This window comes from Mytilus galloprovincialis, chromosome 3 (assembly GCF_965363235.1).
Source record: "Mytilus galloprovincialis chromosome 3, xbMytGall1.hap1.1, whole genome shotgun sequence".
NCBI lineage: Eukaryota > Metazoa > Mollusca > Bivalvia > Mytilida > Mytilidae > Mytilus > Mytilus galloprovincialis.
The window spans coordinates 17655280-17667279 of NC_134840.1; the positions used below are offsets into that span (position 1 = coordinate 17655280).

The following is a 12000-nucleotide window of genomic DNA, read 5'->3' on the forward strand; positions in this document are numbered from 1 at the left end:
AAATCACTGTATAAACGCTCCTCGATATGGCGACCTTACTACCCGTGATTATGCTTTGTTTGGGGTGTCGTCGATATGTTCTTCGCTTGGCATTGTTCATGATGTTGTCGTTATGTTGTTCATTATGCTTTGTCTGTTGTGAAGTCGTTATGGTTTATATTTTGCATTTTTCGTGATGTTGTCGTAACGTTCTTCATTTTGCATTATTTGAGATGTTATCATATTGTTCTTTCTTTTGCATTGCTTTGGGTGTTGTCTGTATAATATTCTTTTTTTTTTCCTTTGTTCGTGGTGATCAGAACAATTTGTACAAACTTGTAAATGCAGAAAAACAAAAGAACCAATAACGTTCCTTCAAACTATAAGTAAGTGAAGTGATGTTAGTCATCACATATACAAGTCTTACAGTCTGTGTTACGTGTTCCATCTTAGACCAGAGTTGAGGGCTCAAACAATCATGTTTTAACCCGCAATATTCCTCGTGTGCCTGTCTGAAGGTCAGAAAGTATAAGTCATATTTGTTGTTGGTTGATGGCCCCAAAATTATTTTAGCACATAGCATAGCTGTAGTTGAAATCAGGTAGTTGATTTTCTCTTTAGAATGTTTGCACATTTAGAAATTATGTGTCTTTCCGATGATGGCTTACATTATACACGGTTAGATGTGTGTTTCTGGTGTTTCTGGCAATTTGTTTCATTGGCAATCATAACAGATCATAACACATCTTCTTATTTCTATCATAAATGGTTTTCATGGAAAGATTGCGTTTGAAGTTATATTAGAAATATTTGATTTGATTATCACCAAGATTCTATGCATTTTTTTTCAAAAAGAAAGAACCAAATAATTTTTCTCAGCAACACAATTTGAATTTAGAGGAAATACAACCTGTAATTCAGATGTCGTTGTCGTTTTTTTCTTTTTTCTTTTTTTTTCTTTTCTTTTATTGTTTTGAATTGTATCACATTTTGTCATGTTGGGGCCTTTTATGAGGCCGGCCGTAGAAATGCCCTTTACCGTCAGTCGTCAAACGGTTATTTTCGGCTACCGTTAGCGTCAAATTGCTTAAAATTTTACATTGATTTATATTATATGTCTCTGTTTTTATTAAATACAATTTGGTGCCGAATTGACCATGAATGAAATGGCGTATGACAAACTTAATTAAAAATGATATATTTTTAGATTGACTCCTAAATTCGTTTTTCCTGAAGATCGCACTTGTTTCAGGGGGAGATAATTCAAAGTCAAGGTCACCGATTAGCAACCAATAAACAAGATGGCTGATGCTGAACAGAAGGAAAACGCTGGTAGGAATTCACAATGAAAACAAAACTAATACGATCCCATCATTATTAAACAAATTTTCCTTAAATATATACCTGGCAGATGAAGGTCGAGGAAATAAATTTGCAGTTTTGAATCCTAACATTTGTGAATGAAACTTTCACGAGAACCAAACTTTTTTTTATAGGCAGTGTCTGCGCGTACCCGCATGCGGGTACGAATAGTAAAATTGCCGTTCGTTGGCTACGCGTACCCACATCCGGCTTTATAATAAAATGCAATCGGATCGGGAATAAAACGTGAAATATATACAGAATTTGTCGCAATTAGTGAATAAATTGATTAAAACTACTCAGAAATTTTATAATTATTTATATATCATAGGTAATTGAACAGTTTACTAAATTTATACTTTGGCTTCATCATTGACATGTAAATTTATATATGATATTTATTAAAGTATCTGAACATCTGTATTTGGTCTCATTTGCCAGAGTTCAGTCACAGCGGAACGAACCATTATTCGACAAGAGGGAACGGTGACATATATTATCGATAATTTCCGTTTATATTTCACGTTACATTCCCGATGGCATTTATTTATAAAACCGGATGTGGGTACGCGTAGCCTACGAATGTCAATTTGACACTGCCTTTTTTATATTGTTAAATATTATTTTCAAATGCACAGCTTTGCTGGAACTTTTATAAATTAAGACAACAGCAGGATAACGATAATCAATTGTACTAAATTGATCCAGCAAAAACAAACGGGGTTACAAACTAAAACCCAGGGAAACACATCAACGATATATATGTAGCCTATAATACACCTTATCGCTAATCCCGTCTGACCCAGCCGCTTGAACTTTTGACGCATACAACAATCACTTTTCCATTGTGGCGTCAGATATTTTGTTTTATGACGTCAAAATTTTACGGGAACCTGTGTGATTTTCAGTAATGGCGGACAAATAGCGATAAGGTGTATATGAGGCAGGCATTACGATGCAGTCTGGTAACTCCGCCCACCGAAGGCTTTGATCGTGTATATTTCTTCTTTATTATAAAAAAATTTCATCAAATTTTATTTGAATCTTTTCACTGAAAACTCAATGTTACGTTTTTATCTTATTTCACCTAAGATATATCTGAAATGGTTAGAAAATCAATCAGACAAATGGGTCACCTTAGTCCGAGATTACTCTGACGTCCACGGCCACAGCTTGTCTGGCAAAACAACCGTTGGATGTAATCTCGGACTAGGGTCACCTGTGTTTTTCACAGAAGTGAGGTTGTCCAGTAAGTCCTCCCATGAGTAGAAAACATGTATGGCGGACAGATTTATCACATATTAACGAACTAATACATTTAACATTAGGAAATGATGTTTAAGTGATGGACCAATAATAGAGGAGAACGAAATATAAAAAAATAAAGTCAATATGATAAAGAAATTGGTGAAAAAAGAAGAATACATCAAAATGTAAAAACATTTTTTTTATTATGATCAGAAAATAAAGAAAACTAAAAATATGATTAATAAAAAGATAAGAATGTCAATAGAATGGTTATTAGTATTCTCATATCAAAATTGTCATTCAGTAAATTCTGAAATGCAGCTAAGACACCATAATTCTTGTCAAATGGTTTAATCTTTCTTTTACACAACAGCCCGGGTGAATTTTGCTTTTTCCACCGGCCCACTGTGGACAGCCCACTCTTATGGGTGGGCAGAGTGGACTGTGGACCGGTGGTCAAAGCAAAATCCACCTGAGCTGTAGTGTAATACAAACATGTTGAAAAAAGAAACTGAAATACCGTAACGTTTCTGATTTTGGTTCTGTTGTTAGGGATTTTAGTTGTGACGTTGATTTATTAAAAATGAATTGGTATTGAGTTCCTTCCTTATATTTTACTAGAGTGATAAATATATATTTTATTCAAAGTCTCATGCAAACAAGATAAATAAGTATAAATCAACTGCTAGTGTCACAGATATGATAAACCAAGGAAGAAAGGAAACAAGACTAGTGATGTTCTATAAAAAAAAAAGAACAATATGGTAGCAATAGAGAAAGAAGGAAAATTCACACCACCAGTACAAAAAGGGAGAAATATACACCCTAAGGCATAACAAGTACCGCACTCACATATTGATGCACACAAGACATCATACTTACCACAGACTATAAGGGACTGGAACGCCTTACCACCAGACGACCTCCCACAGACAGAGACACTAGGTGCCTTTAAGGCCCTAGTGTCAAACCTCTTCTAGAGCCTTAGAGGCTCCTACTGTTTTTAGCCAATTTTTAAAGTTTAATTAAAAATTCACTGTATATAGGTACTTCCACTGTTTTACAGCAACGATTAATTACTTGGATGTCTTCTCCTGCAAACAGAACTTGTCAGAAACATTTACATCAGAATCTTCAGTTTGGTAAAGGAGGCTATTATCAGACAGAATCAGAAACAGAAAACAAACGCATACGTACAGAAAATGACTACTTGATAACAACTGCCATATTCCTGATTTGATACATAACATTTTAAGAAAAAAAAATTTGGCTGAACTTGGTTTTATGGTTAGCATAACCTCACGCTAAATAAATATATGGCAATGTGAAAAATACAACTACAAAGACAACATTTCGTATAGGTTGGGTCCCAACTTGGGTCTAAGCGTGACGCAGGTTGGCCAATTTTTTTTAAGCGTGACATGTGAAAGTCTCATATTCAAGGAAACAACGTCCAGCAGGACACTGGAACTTACATGTGCTATTTAATATTACTGCAATAAAAACGGGATGCAGGATTCTCAATAAACAATAAGTGGGATAAAATGAGATCCCCTATAGGGAATACATTACAAATTAACGCAAGAACAATTAGGACAGAGATATAATCGAGTCATGTGGTAATTTCAAGATACTATTTTGAAAGATCAGATCATTAGGTGGTGTCACCATGTGCACAATATGTTTTTTAACAGTATGTAACTATAGTAATATAAGTTATGAGTCTAAAGGAGATCAAAGGAGCTGAAATTAAAATGACATTTTCTTTTACAAAGGGGGTGTTGGTAAGTAATTGTTTGGTCATGTTGGTAAATGTATGTTTGTTTTGTTTTTGCAAAGAATTTTTTATACATTTGTGAACATGTATTATTACATAAATACTATTCAAGACAAATAAAATTAAACTTCTCAATTATGTAGTTGCAAAATAACTAAGATCAATCTAAACTCTTGCCAGCGAAACAATGATTTAATTTCACCAAAAATTTTCAGAATCGCTAAATCTTCATGGCCAACTACTTCATAGCGAAGTATTAATATAACATTCAAAACAATTCAAACAGTAACTGAGCCTCTGTTTGAATTAATTTTACAATGATTTTCGCTTCCCATAATCTGTGGATTTTTTATATTCATTGAATAGAAATTAAAAAATGAAAGTGTAGAAGGACAGCTGATGGATAGTGCGATTGCAAATGTGCGACACATGGCCAGCTTGTGATCAGCATTATATTCTGCAAAATCTCTTATGAGCTTATGTTTGTATTGTAATATCATTATTTGAACTGAATCAAAATAAAACAATTATATTCAGCAGTGGATTTTTTTCAGGACCATTTTTTAATAAAGAAGATATCTACATATATACGTATTATATAAAAAAAGATAGAAATTTGCTCCACATATCTTCATTTATAAGCTTATATCTTTCACGAGAATCCCAATTTACAACTGACAAGATGTTTTTGATGTTCAAAAATGTTTTACAAAATAATAAAAAATGTGATATAAATTAAATTGCACAGTCATGTGGAATTCATCATATAAACTGGACTTTAAAAAATAAATTGAGACAGATTCACATGAATTAAAGGCAATCATGATATACCTAGGCTACTCCTTGATGTCAAAGGAAAACGTTTTATTTAAGTTTAAATTAAAGTATGAATGTATAAATAACAACTATATATATTGTCTAAACCTTTATTAAGAATTTTCAATAATTACATTTTGTACAATATCATATGAAACAACTGCAAGTATATTTTTTATTGCATATACAAAACAATTTCCTTAGTGATAAGCAGGAAAACACTATGCATCCAAAACAGTTACTGAATTTCACTTCTCGAAGAAATTGGCCACTTCTTACTACTCTCTCATGGAAGGAGAGAACTTTTTGGTCTTGAGCTAACTATTAAAGGTTATTCCAGAAACATTTGTACTTAAATAAGAATGTTTTGGTTCAGTCATTTTCCATTGGAAAGTGATAAGTTCAGTAATGAGTTTTTACAGCATTAACAGGGGGTGGTCCAGGATTTGAGTTATAGGGTGTAAACCTAATACTTTTGCCAACCTCTGAGCAAGTCGAAATTTTTTTCTGTTTTTAGTATGCCCAAGTTTAATTTTACCCATTAAAGGGTGCCACAAAGGCCTACTTATGCCCCACCTGACTTAGCCCCTGATTAAACCAGTTACAAAATGTGCCGTCTTTAAAGTTTCATTGTTTTGAAAATATTTGCTGTGAATGCTTGTTAATGTTGCTGATTCATGAATTATACTGTTATATACATAAATGTTTCTGTTTTGATGCTGAAGTCAATTTGTGTGTTGTTTTTGTCATGTATTGCTTAACAGTGTTTGGGATGGTTTATGTATCATCTTATCTTTTTTTGGTAGCACAAGTCTGCCTACATGTACAATGTATATCAACATTTAGGGGTTAATTTTAATTTTCAATATATAGTCACATAACTACATTGTACACGTAGGTGGCTATACAGTATATTGTGTGTTTTTGACGATTTTATGAGTTTTTGTAATTATAACTTCAGATAGTTGTTAGTTATTAAAAAAAATTCCTCTCCAAATTTGGCTCTTTAATGGATTTTTACATTCTCAGTATTATACATGTATACAATGTATATGTCCAAGACTCGTCCCATTTTGAACCTATATGTACTTTGGAAAAGCAGGTTTGAAGTACATACCCAATTTATAATATAATATAGTAACATGTTTATTGATATAATTTTCTCTTGATAGAATTGTAATTAAAACCTTATTTGAAAATAGAATAAAACATGTACATGTCCTTTAAATGTTAATTTATACTTTTCAGATTCTTTAATAGCTGATATACAAAAAAGAATAACAGATGCATTTGAAATTTTTGACAATGAAAGCAATCAGACAGTTGATGTCAGGTGATTTATTGTACTGAATTTATAGCAAACTGAATTTTATTTTTCAAGTATAAAAACTAATTACAAAATGCTGAAAGCCTGAAAACAAACAAGATGTAATGATTTTTTTATGACCGCAAAATTTTTGCGGTCGTATACTGGTATCACGTCGTTGTCAGCATGGTCCGAAGACGGATGGTTTCTGGATAATAACTTAAGTACAAGTAGATATAAATCAATAAAATTTTAACACAATGTTAACAACCACAAAAGGAAGCTTGGGATTGATTTTGGGGGTTCTGGTCCCTAAGGTTTAGGAACTAGGGGCCCAAAGGTCCCAAAACAAGCATTTATCTAGTGTCAGGACAATAAGTTGTGTATACATGTAAGTATGTCAATTGTTCTGAAATTGTACCACAATGTTTAATACCATAAGTAGAAGGTTGGGATATATTTCAAGGGTTATGGGACAAACACTCTAGGAAAAAAGGGCCAAAAACAAGCATTTTTGTAGTTTCAAGACAATAAGTTGGAGTTATCTTTCTTTGTCCAGAATGGTTGTTGAATCACCTGAAACCAATACTTTATGAAATTTTCTTTGAAAATTGGAGTTATCTTTCTTTGTCCAGAATAGTAGTTGAATCAACTTAAATCAATGCTATATACAATATACAATGCAATATTCACTTTTACTACCAACTAATAAATTTAAAAAATCTTTACCATTCAGTGATTACAAGCACTTTGATTACCATTCTAGGGTAATGCCCCTTTACAAGTGGAAAAATTGAAGAATTTTTTCGTTTCTTTTCTCTTAACTTAAGTTCGTCTCCACTAAAGGAGTAGGTCTGGTAAGGACCGATTTTGGCCTCAAATTTCAGGTTCATCTTACGAAAGATTTTGACAACTTTTTAAACACTTAAGTGTCTATTTCATTTGAATCAATTAGTTTATGTGAACGATTTTAACTGATTTAGTCATTAAAAACCTCCCGGTTTAAGCTCAAATATGAAAAATCTACCAAATATGTGTCACTTTTCAGATGGTTTTTGTAAAAATTGAAAGTGGCCGCATCCGTGTTCATCCTTAACCTTTATATATGTTATGTATTATCATAAAATACAACTTACATTTCAATATTAAGGATGAACACGAATGCGGCCACTTTCGTTTCACACGAAAACCGTCTAAAATTTAACTAAAATGCTAGAATTGTGAAGATTTCAGTAATTTAGCATGACTTAATGGTGCTAGTACCCGATTTATGTGCATTGTATTGTCAAAAACAGGCCATATTTATGTAGCAGAAGCATTCTACTGTCCATTTAATAACTAAAAGTTTACATTTTAACAATTTTGTAAAACTGCTATATTTTGGGGCCAAAAAGGGGTCTTACTGGACCTACTTCTTTAATGAAATGTGTATATAATGCTTATTACCTCTTAACTCAGTTCAAGTTCAATTTTTGGCAGCTTCACTTTTACAGTTCTTGAGTTATGTCCCTTTATAACGTTATATACTAACGGGGGCATCATCTGTGTCCCTTTAGACACATTCCTCATTTATTATTTTAAAAGTTACTATTAATTAATATTAATTTTAACCATGACTGTATGACATTTTATATTTTAATATTTTATGATGTATTTAAATGAGTAGTTATTGTTGCAAACTCCATTAGAAATTTGAATTGAGATCAGTTTTGGAATAGGGGAAAGGGGGAGGTGAAAAAAAAATTGGGGAGGGGGTGTCAATTTTTCTCATTTCAGATTTCAGAAATTTTTAAAAAGAAAATTTCTTCAAATGTTTTTTTTTTGGAGAGGATTAATATTCAGCATCATAGTGAATTGCTCAAAAGCAAAAAAAAATGTTTAAGTTCATTAGACCACATTCATTCTGTGTCAGAAACCTATGCTGTGTCAACTATTTAATCACAATCCAAATTCAGAGCTGAATCCAGCTTGAATGTTGTGTCCATACTTGCTCCAACCATTCAGGGTTCGACCTCTGCGGTCATATAAAACTGCGCCCTGCAGAGCATCTCGTTAAAAGCTATTGACAAATTGTATGGCATGCAGTGACACCTTTAATTTTTTGATCATTGAAGTTACATGTAGTAGTCTTAATCATCCTCAGTTATGATCAGTTTAAATGATTTTTTTTTATTATGAATGTAGACCAACTACTTCATTATCAAGTCACCTTTTTGTTACTTGAACCTATATAATTTTATTTTATAGAGAAATAAGTACCATCATTAGATCATTAGGTTGTGTTCCAAGTGAAGCAGAATTACAAGACATTTTGGCAGAGGTAAGAACAATCATACAAAGATAGAAATATTGGTAAACAATGTACATGTAGCATATTTAAAACAATTTTACACCTATATATATAAATCTGGAACTGAGCTAAGAAGGACAACTCTTTTTTAGATTAATCTGACTTTCTACAATTACATGGAGTTGCAATGGAAGTTAACCAGTATAATTGAAAATCTTAGTCATTTGTTGTAAATGAAAATACAGCACACACATACATTTGTATCAAAGAGAAAGAACTATGAAGAAAACATGATTTCTACATCCAAAGATTAAAGAACTTTCAGCTTGGTTTCAGTAACTGCAAGCAATCTGTTAGTTTGTGCAACGGAATACTTTTACAAATATATGAATAAATAAGGGTATCCAATGCATATTACTTTTGATGACTATATAAAGCATGTTTGTATTATGCATATGTTTATTCCTTGTATAACTACTTGTACTAAAATCAATGATTGTTAATGTATATAATTATAATTGATAGATAGAAGAAGAGGGTACCTCATTGTACAAAAATCAATTTGTTAATTTATATATTTATCATTGATAGATAGAAGAGGAGGAACCTACAGGATATATACGATTTGAAAAGTTTTTACCAATGATGACAAAAACATTAATGGAAAGAAAGTAAGACACTTTTATTGCATCTACAGTATTTGAGTATTTGGTCAGTACATTGGATTGGTTGTTAGGTGAACAGTTTATTCTTAGCAATATGTAGTGAATAAAGAAAGAATAATTTGTTGCATTCATTCTTTATGATTTATGTATCTTTTTTCTTACCTGTTCCATAGTTAGCTTAACTGGAAATAACAAATGTATATCCTTAATCAGATTTCATGGTCCATCTACCAATCAAGCAAATATGATTTCATTGTTTTGTACACACTCAAATAGTTGAGACAATGAATGTGTATGGTGATATGTTAATGTGTATGGTGATATGTTAATGTAAATGGTGCGGCTGGAAAGTATCAGAATTGCTTTCCAGTACTGGAACAATTTACACAAATCATAGTAAATGTCATCTTTTTGACAATTTTTAAAGCAAAACTATGAATATCTTTATTTCTTAACTCAGAAGTGTGTCTGTGGATACAAAAAAAAGAAGTTGTTTTCAAATTATTTGGATTTGGTTTTGTCCATAAGATCTGATATTAACTACAATGACTGTGGTCAGTTATTCGAGTTAAGGAAATCACCAGAGAAAGTTTTATTCTCTTATTTTAACCACTGGGATCCTGTATGTTAGTGGTGTGAACATTGTTTGGCAATCAGGAGATGAAAAGTATATTTTTTATATGGAGTGGTATAGAAAATTAAAGTTTAAAGATGAAGTTTACATATCATTCCAGATGTCAGCCTTTTGACCAAATTGTGATCCTTGGGATTGAGAGTGTACTCGTTCACATGTTATTGATGTTTACCTATAATGAGAGAAAATAAGATATATTTAAAACTTTTCAGATATAAACCACAACCTGAAGATATGATATTAAAAGCATTCCATGTATTAGATCAGGAGGGGAAAGGCTTTCTGTTGGCAGAGGAACTTACAAAATATATGATGGAAGAAGGTATGTAATATCAATAACAAGTACCGGTACATACAAAATTATACATTATTATAAAAGTACTAATGTACAGCAAACCTGAAGCTGTCTCTTTTGTTCCATGTGTTTGGGAAACTGCAAAAAATATTAGGTATAAAATGAATTGTTAAATAATAAAATAAATTCTAACTTCAAACTTATATACAAAGTTATCCATCAATGGGAGATCAAGAGGAGAGGGGGGTATAGTTGGAACCCCCTTTTTAAAATGGCTGGATCTTCCCTGGTGCATACTATATGGCTGATATTAAATCTGGCCTGCCTGTTTTCTGTAATGATTATTTGAATTTGTTTTATTGATACAAAACTTTATATACAAGAATTAACTTTGTATAATACATGAATCAACTGTTGTACAATACACAAATCAACATATACCCAACAATTATATTACCTTTTAAAAAGTGGATGAAGACTGTATAAAATTTGAAGTATCTGTAATTAGAATGTCATTTTAGTCAATTATAACAGTATTATTTTTCTGACAGGTGAACCCTTCACACAAGAAGAAATGGACGAGATGTTATCAGCGGCTGTTGATCCAGACAAAGGAACAGTACTCTACAAAGACTATGCTTCTCAAATGACCATTGATGAACTGTGATATTTATTTTCTTAGTTATATTTTTGTAATAAAATTATGTGTCTTATTATAATTTTGTTTTCTTCTATCATGTGTCTGTTATAGTAACTGAATGTTAGTCTTTCAGTGTCATCTGAGGTATATAAGACTCTCTCAAAAACATATGACAGGATGTGAAAAGGGCCTCATTTTAACAACTTTTTTAAAAGAATTTGAAATTTCAATTAAAGATTTAATTTTATGGTTATTTTAAAATTGACACAATTACAGATGTAAAAAAAGTTAATTTAGAATCTATGTAGATATCACAATAAATGTATCAACATAGAAAAGCCACATCTTCATGAAAAGAGTTATATATTGATGTATACCAATCATCTTCATTTATTCATTAAATTTTTACATCTCATAGTAGATTTTTGACTACAAATTAAAGATTAAAAGAGAACCTTACTAAATTATCAATTATTTTTTTTGCTGTAATGAACAGTACCTATCATTTTAATATCTAATTGGTATTTACAAATTCACTTTATATTTTCCACTCGAAAATATATGCCTTATTTGTAAAAAAAAAAATTGAAGAAAAATCAAAATTAATGTAATCTTTTTTTATGTGTAAAATCTCTGAAAAGAAAGAACACAAGAACCCTACCTTATTCTGAGCCTTTTATTACACATAAAGTGCTATAGTAGTCTCAGCTTTGTTTATCATCTATTGTTGATATTAGTCAATAACCTTAGAGTTCATAGTTTATTGGTAGATATCTAGCGACCATTCAAAGAATTAATTTAATATTTTTAAAAAAAACATACAATACTGAAAACACACATTTTACATTAAGTATAAATTGTTATTTACAATAGCAGTTTCTGAACAGAATTCAAAATGAATGAGAGCAGATGTGGGGTATACATCAATGTGATCATAACTGCCCAAATGACAAAAATAGCTAAAAAAACCTTTGGGTTGCAATATATA

At 31.5% G+C, this 12000-nt stretch overlaps 1 protein-coding gene across 1 annotated transcript; it reads left to right on the forward strand.

The window, feature by feature from the left end:
* Positions 1-1230: 1230 nt before the first annotated feature.
* LOC143067295 (dynein regulatory complex protein 8-like) lies at positions 1231-11091 on the forward strand. Its single transcript, XM_076240431.1, has 6 exons — positions 1231-1311; positions 6431-6515; positions 8736-8808; positions 9370-9449; positions 10290-10399; positions 10924-11091. Exons 1-6 carry the CDS (start codon positions 1281-1283, stop codon positions 11037-11039), a joined length of 495 nt encoding a protein of 164 aa, XP_076096546.1. The 5' UTR covers positions 1231-1280; the 3' UTR covers positions 11040-11091.
* Positions 11092-12000: the final 909 nt, after the last annotated feature.